The sequence below is a fragment of the Trachymyrmex cornetzi genome, unplaced genomic scaffold (assembly GCF_001594075.2).
Source record: "Trachymyrmex cornetzi isolate Tcor2-1 unplaced genomic scaffold, Tcor1.1 scaffold138, whole genome shotgun sequence".
Lineage (NCBI taxonomy): Eukaryota > Metazoa > Arthropoda > Insecta > Hymenoptera > Formicidae > Trachymyrmex > Trachymyrmex cornetzi.
This window is the reverse complement of record NW_017295960.1, coordinates 164,294-171,930: the sequence shown is the minus strand read 5'-3', so window position 1 is coordinate 171,930 and position 7,637 is coordinate 164,294. Positions and strand designations below refer to the sequence as shown.

The following is a 7,637-nucleotide window of genomic DNA, read 5'->3' as shown; positions in this document are numbered from 1 at the left end:
TTGGAAGAGAGGCTGGAAAGAGGGAAAGAGCAAGATTAGAAATATAGGAGGGGGGAGGCTCGGAAAAAGAGGGACGACAAGTTGGTGTGCGTGTATATATGCATCCTGATATGCGCTTGTGCAGTTACGAGCAACGGAGATGGGAAACGCGTGAGAAACGGAGAGAGGGAAACGACAAACGGCGCTGTACTCCGATAACATTCGCGTTGGGACCGCGAGGCGCACTAAGGGCGTGGGCAATCCGCGAGGAAGCAAGCATGCGAGCGAGCGAGCGAGCGAGCGGGACCAGTGCGAACGACGGCCGACTACATTGATTTTGATTTTCGAAGGCGCGCGCATTTCGTACTCTCTGGATCTGCCCATTCATGCCGCTCCCGTCTGCCTAGCTGCCGAGGACATTGGTCCTGTCCTCGTGCGAAAAGGGGAACATTTCGGTGCACCGGCGGGTGCAGCTTTAGGATTTTAAAGGCGTTTCAACTTGTTTACACGAACGCGAGCGCAACTGCGTTCAAAATTTGATTTATTAGTCAAATATATAATGTGATGTTAGCATTCAAACAATGAAAAATGATCATCACTTTTTATTATGTATAAAAAAATGTCCGTTCTTTTCATGAGAAGACTGATTACTTTACCAACTCTTTTTCAGTTCAAGAGATATACGCAGAGTTTACATCAATTGCAAAATGTTTACTTGATAATTGACTTGGAAGTTACATCGTTATGATTTAAAGGAATAAAGGCTTGATACATCGGTCATTCTCATACGGAAAGAACAGATTGAAATCTCATTGATCTTTATCTCATGATTTATTAGACAGGAACATCTAATAGATAGAGACATACAAGTCACTTGTAACATCGCGCGGCAATGTAACGAGCGCGCAACAATATTAATTTATAGTTTTACACAAGGCAGTACCAAATATACGAAGAGAGAACAGAGTAAACCTGTATAGTATACGCTTCCTTCCCACCGCACCATAGACTTCATCTATGCTCCCGCAGAAGTCAAGCGCTCGCGCGACTGCGTATAAATCCACGCAATCTGTACGATTGTTCTACTTAGCAATAAATAAATATCCATTAGAGTGAATTTAGATCACATGAAGTATCCGAAGCCGAAGGTTCGTTTTATAGCATCCCAGTAATACCTGTCCCAATTCTCCTTCGTAGAGAGCTCCTCGCTGAAAATCACGTTTCCGCATGACGATTTTACTTGCCAATAATACCGTTAAATTTTAACAGAAAGTCATTGTTCTCGAGTTTACCTCACTGGGACACCGCTCTGCGTTAAATTGACCTCAGTATGATCGTTCTTTTCACAGATATCGATCATAACATCGCTGAAATGTCCGGACGGCCACTGTTTACAACGCCATTTTTGAATAATCTTCGTTGGAGTGATCTCTATAAATTCGCCGTGAATATTACCACCGAATAGCTCGAATTGACCATTTTTCTTCGGCTCTAGCTTTACCGGGTTCTTCGTAAATGCTTGTACCATCTGTGAAAATTAAAAATTCTGTTATAAGTTGGCTAGTGGCTTAGTTTACATTAATAACGTCTATATTGCAATAATAATTCAGTAAAATTATTACCTCGATCGAAGAGAGGACGTTGTAAAATTCATCCGCTCTACATTGAAATTTTACATTTTGTTTAATCGTAGTGGTTGAGATTTTACAGTTTGCTGTTTTATTGTTCGTTGGTGTCACTGCAGCATTCATTTGCATCTTGAAAATAAATACATTATTAATTATTTTACTACTTTATATTATATAAATATATTATATATACCTTAATATTAAAACCAGATGTTATATTTGAAATATTTTCCTTTTCTTTATCGTTATCTTTTTTAGGAAGTATCATTCCTTTCGTAAACTCTGCAAATAAAAAAAGATGGATTACAAATGCTATATATATTTTTTTTAATATGAGCAATTTACATCACAAGTTAGCAAATTAACTTACCTTCTTTTAAAGAAGATATATATTTCTTTAATTTTTCTCTTATTGCATCTTTACCCTTAGTATGTAAGAATTGTTTAACTTTCTCCCCTTCATCTGTACTATCTTTTAATGTAACTTCAATCTACAAATTACAAAATGTATCTATTTAAATTCTTGCATAGCAATTTAGTAGTATACTAAATATCAAAGAAAAATCAAGTTACTAATTGAAAAACCAACATAGAAATGAAACAAATAGTAGTTTGAACCAGATTGCTTAATTTAATAATTATATAATTCAATTAAAAATACTTACATCTACTTCACTAATATCATTTTCTTCAGAGAGGTTAGGAATATTAATTTTACCCTCAATATCTTTACTGGAGTTTCCATCTAATATCCATTTAAGAACAATATTCCATTCATAAAAGAAAATAAGTTTCCCTTTTCTATTATTTGCTACCGCCTCACCTTCACACTTTTCCATTTCTGTTATTTTACATAATACTACAAATTGAAATAAAATTTATGAATAAGATTTAAAAATATTGTAATTTCAGGACATAGTACAGTGTTTCACTTTAATTGCCCCATACAAATATCTTGAAAAATACGTAAGATATGATAAAATGTTTTAGATGAAAGCAGAACGGTTTCAAGAAAAACATATTTTGATCACGTTGCTTTTTTTTAGGTGGAAGCGCTAAAAACATATGAAGATTACCTTTACTTTTTTATATGAAATTATATAATTATTTTACATAATATTATTCCACTAATTTTTCTGCATACAAAAGTATTAAAATAGATACCAAAAAGTAAGTAACGAGATATTTTATACTGTATTCTGGCACATATTAACGTTAAATATCTTTATTAATATCTATTAATATCTATTGATTCTTTGATAATTGTGCTTTAATACTTTTGTGAACAGAATACTGAAATTGATCAATTGCTCATTTAAAAAAATTATCCATTCTCCAGTTTTTTTTTTCTTCATTTATTTGATATCCCTACCTTAATGCTTTTATGTATAGAATCAGAGGAATCATCCCAGCAATCACGAAGTTACATGTAACATACCTGTTAGTTGTAATTTCTCACTCAACAATATAAATGTAATATAACACATATGTTATAACGATTGTATTCTTGAGTGGGAAATTACAATTAACAGGTACGTCACATGTAACTTTGTGTTTGGTGGGATATTAACTAAAAAAAAATCAGTAACATAACCAAAAACGTATCCCTTGAAATTGTTCTATCTGAAATAATTTTTCATATCACATTTTTCAAGATATTTGCCTGCAGCAATTAAAGAGACACTCTATACATTTTTTTTCCAAATTTCCAATTTATAAATGTATGTTACCAACCTCCTTCTCCCTCAATTTTGAAATTTATAAAAAGTTCTTTCAACTTGTCTTGTGACCATGCACAGGCATTCTTTTCCGTCCTACAGAACAATTTTAATACATTAAAAAGTGTAAAGAAAAAATCAGCACTTTGAGAAACAATCAAATGCTGATATACATTATTAAGATCGAATAGTCGACTTATACCCAATTTCTTCACTTCCGGATAAGTTGCGGATAACCTTACCCAGGAGATATCTTTTGGATAAAGTTATCTAGAGGTAAAGAAATTGGGCATTAAAGATATCCCAACTAGCATGATTATGTGGAGCAACATACCAATGCCAGTTATTAACATTGGTTGCATCAGGTCTCTCTTCCACAATCCAACGTGGGTCGCCTTCGCCCCATTTTGCCATGCTTCCAAGTGGTTGTCAGGGATAACAATAACGTTCCAAGTCAAGCTCACTGGAGCTCGAGGCAATTTCCAATTCGCAGAACCGTTGGAGGTAAATCGAGCCCGTTGAGCTAACCTTCTAAAAAACTTGGTTTTCCAGAACAGCAATTGGAACTCGCCTGTGTAACATAACCTATGTTTTAAACGGTAACGAGACGTTCATCAGCGTTGATGGGCGTCCCGTCAATGAATGAGATCCATTGTGATTTTTTCGGCATACACGCGTTACTTACTTACGAATCGTCCTACGAACTGCGGTTAGCAAGCGTTCCGAGTTTAATGTCGGGTCGCGTTTTTCGTAACGGCTCGTTCATAAAATGCAAGTGTTCCGTTTGCGCTTATGAGGTGTTTACTTCGCGCGGCGGTTTATCGTGGGACGACGATAAAACCCGCTGTCAGAGTCAACAATGCCGACTAATAATACTAATTCGCTCACAAATCGCCAGTCTAGACTGCCGTGAAACGAATCCGATTATCCGACGCTGACCGAATTGGCGACATTGGCATGCAAGCCGTGGAACATGCTCAAGCATTCTGGAAACTTCGACCAGTTGTACCAACGTTATTTTGGGTGCGTTCAGTACAACGCAACAGTTTAGTTAGATTTTCATCTGACGCTACGAGCTACGACGCTCATTTTCAGCGTCAAAACATGCAAGCTTCGGATTGGCTGTCGCAACAACTTGCGTCTAATGTAGAATGGGTTTTATGCAAAAGCGTGTGCTGCGGCCTTTACGCTACGACGCTCATTTTCAGCGTGAAAACAGGTCATATGATCAAAATTGACGCTTGATCGCTTGACGCTTGATCGCTTGACGTCAATTTTGATCGCGTGACCTGTTTTGACGCTGAAAATGAGCGTCGTAGCGTAAAGGCCGCAGCACACACTTTTGCATAAAGCCCATTCTTCTACATTAGACGCAAGTTTGTTGCGACAGCCAATCTGCAGTTTGCATTTTGAAATCAACGCTTCACATTGGCTCAGTTCGCGATTACTAGGCCGCCGTTCCATGAAGCGGAATTTACAGCGAACCGGAACAGCGCGACAAATCACAATCGCAGAAAAGAATGCAGAGTTGTGATTGGTCGCGCTGTTCCGTTCTGCTATAAACTTCCGCTCCATCTTACGGCGACCTTATGTTGGATTCACACTGCATCCGATTTCTAATTGGTCCATCAAATGCTTCAAAGCATTTGTAGCGAGACTTTGACGACAGCCTATTGCTGGATTCACATTGTATCCGATGTGCGTCGTATGAAGCTCTGCAACCAATCAGAAAACAGGATTCCGATGATACGAACCAAAATCGATCGGAATCCTGTTTTTTAATTGGTTGCAAAGCGCCGTAAGACGCACGTCGGATACAATGTGAATCCAGCAATAGGCTGTCGTCAAAGTCTCATGTATCCGATGTGCGTCGTATGAAGCTCTGCAACCAATCAGAAAACAGGATTCCGATGATACGAAGCAAAATCGATCGGAATCCTGTTTTTTAATTGGTTGCAAAGCGCCGTAAGACGCACATCGGATACAATGTGAATCCAGCAATAGGCTGTCGTCAAAGTCTCGCTACAAATGCTTTGAAGCATTTGATGGACCAATTAGAAATCGGATGCAGTGTGAATCCAACATAAGGTCGCCGTAAGATGGAGCGGAACGGAACAGCGCGACCAATCACAACTCCGCATTCTTTTCTGCGATTGTAATTTGTCGCGCTGTTCCGGTTCGCTGTAAATTCCGCTTCATGGAACGGAGGCCTAATAATCGCGAACTGAGCCAATGTGAAGCGTTGATTTCAAAATGCATTTGATGGACCAATTAGAAGAAAGAATTTACAAACTGACTAATTAAAAAACACTTCAAAGCGTTTGTAGCATCGCTTTGACCGTACCCCTAGATAACTTATAATTAAGAATGCACTAATTTATCGACTAGATTCTACATTCTTCTTTATATTATCATTATTTCGATGCCTAAGGACGATGTTCTGTTTTTAAGAACCAATTAGTTTTCTTTTTTTTTTTTAAATTAAAACACACAATTATTTTTGGTTAAAGCGAATCTTAAGCGCTTAAATATTTTAGAGTGATTTTGCATACATATTTAATTCTACAAATCGCGCGCCGAAATCTTTTTCAGTCTTGAAATGTAATCATGAACACGAAGTAGAAAATAGTATAATAACATCATATATAGTAATTTAATAATTTTGATGCTAATGCTTTCTTTTAAGTAACGATTATCTTTAACAAAGAATATTTTCTTGATAAATAATCTTATAAAATATATACTTATTACAAATTTTAGAAAAACATTGATACTTAAAACAAGACTATAACATGTTCTTTTGATGAATATTATAAAATTGACCATAGAAATGGCTTTATATAATAAATAAATTAAATATGTTTTAATTTAATAATCTTAATTGAAATGTATAGAATTTAGAAAACGTATTGAATTCAGAAAATGTATAGAATTTTAAATAAATTTGATGCTTGATAGATTTGCGGCTATATGAACTTCTGAAATATTTAAATCAAATAATTGTTATTTGCGTGTACAATATGTATGTTGTGTGTAAATTGCCTGTATGAGTCTCCATGATTGAATATCCCGTATGTAATATTCTAATAACGAGAAAAACGTAGAACAAATTTTAATCAAAATAATATTGTAGTTCTCTTCAAAAATCAATTAAATACACATACATATAAATTTATAAATGAACTATATTTGATTTATTTTTGGAGCCACAAAGTTATTTTAATTTTATTTTATGTGGGATATTTTCAATTCCCAGTCTCTGCGCATCCAGAGTTTCAATCCAGATTGGAACTTGGATTGGCTTTTTATATAAATAATAATAATAATAATGCTATAAAATCTATTGAGGTTTAGAATCGCTTAATTGCATCGCGGCTGCTTGCAGCGAAACGTACCGATGTGAACCTGGCGCTCAACTTTATCAAAAATAAAAATTAATACCGTAGCGCGTTTGTACTTTGTATGTACTCATTTGTATCTCCCTTACTTTCGTTTGTACCTCAAAGGATTCGGAGATACAGCGATTTCAAAATTTCGGAAATGCGCCAAGAGGGGAAGTCAGCATCATTTTTAAAGATATCGAAATGGGGCCAACGGCATTCGAAAGAGAATCGTTTGTACCCGTTTGTACCTCTCTTACTTTCGGTTGTACCTCAAAGGGTTCGGAGATACAACGCTTTTCAATTTTTGCTCAACCCCTATATAGCGAACTTTGCCAATTTTAAAGATATCGAGATGGGACAAACGGCATTCGAAAGAGAATCGTTTGTACCCGTTTGTACCTCTCTTACTTTCGGTTGTACCTCAAAGGGTTCGGAGATACAACGCTTTTCAATTTTTGCTCAACCCCTATATAGCGAACTTTGCCAATTTTAAAGATATCGAGATGTGACCAATGGCATTCGAAAGAGAATCGTTTGTACCCGTTTGTACCTCTCTTACTTTCGGTTGTACCTTAAAGGGTTCGGAGATATAGCGCTTTTCAATTTTTGCGCAACCCCTATATAGCGAACTTTGCCAATTTTAAAGATATCGAGATGGGACCAACGGCTTACGAAAGAGAATCGTTTGTACCCGTTTGTACCTCTCTTACTTTCGGTTGTACCTCAAAGGGTTCGGAAATACAGCGCTTTTCAATTTTTGCGCAACCCCTATATAGCGAACTTTCCCAATTTTAAAGATATCGAGATGGGACCAACGGCATTCGAAAGAGAATCGTTTGTACCCGTTTGTACCTCTCTTACTTTCATGTTCGGAGATACAACGCTTTTCAATTTTTGCTCAACCCCTATATAGCGAACTTTGCCAATTT

General features: G+C 36.4%; 2 protein-coding genes across 2 annotated transcripts in view; one reads left to right on the top strand and one right to left on the bottom strand.

The window, feature by feature from the left end:
- The window catches only part of LOC108770955 (uncharacterized), a 1,403-nt gene extending 917 nt beyond the window's left edge, over positions 1-486 (top strand). The window contains exon 2 of the mRNA XM_018522763.1: positions 330-486. Coding sequence (XP_018378265.1) covers positions 330-466 — 137 coding nt within the window. The 3' untranslated portion in view covers positions 467-486. The remainder of the gene's footprint in view (positions 1-329) is intronic.
- Positions 1-4,288, bottom strand: part of mAChR-A (muscarinic Acetylcholine Receptor, A-type) — a 34,443-nt gene extending 30,155 nt beyond the window's left edge. Inside the window, exons 1-9 of the mRNA XM_018522652.1 lie at positions 4,015-4,288; positions 3,660-3,896; positions 3,342-3,421; positions 2,273-2,466; positions 1,978-2,098; positions 1,801-1,889; positions 1,602-1,736; positions 1,272-1,507; positions 1,106-1,187 (exon numbers count right to left, since the gene is read on the bottom strand). Of these exons, the coding sequence (XP_018378154.1) occupies positions 1,106-1,187; positions 1,272-1,507; positions 1,602-1,736; positions 1,801-1,889; positions 1,978-2,098; positions 2,273-2,466; positions 3,342-3,421; positions 3,660-3,739 (1,017 nt within the window). The 5' untranslated portion in view covers positions 3,740-3,896; positions 4,015-4,288. The remainder of the gene's footprint in view (positions 1-1,105; positions 1,188-1,271; positions 1,508-1,601; positions 1,737-1,800; positions 1,890-1,977; positions 2,099-2,272; positions 2,467-3,341; positions 3,422-3,659; positions 3,897-4,014) is intronic.
- Between the last annotated feature and the right edge of the window lie 3,349 nt (positions 4,289-7,637).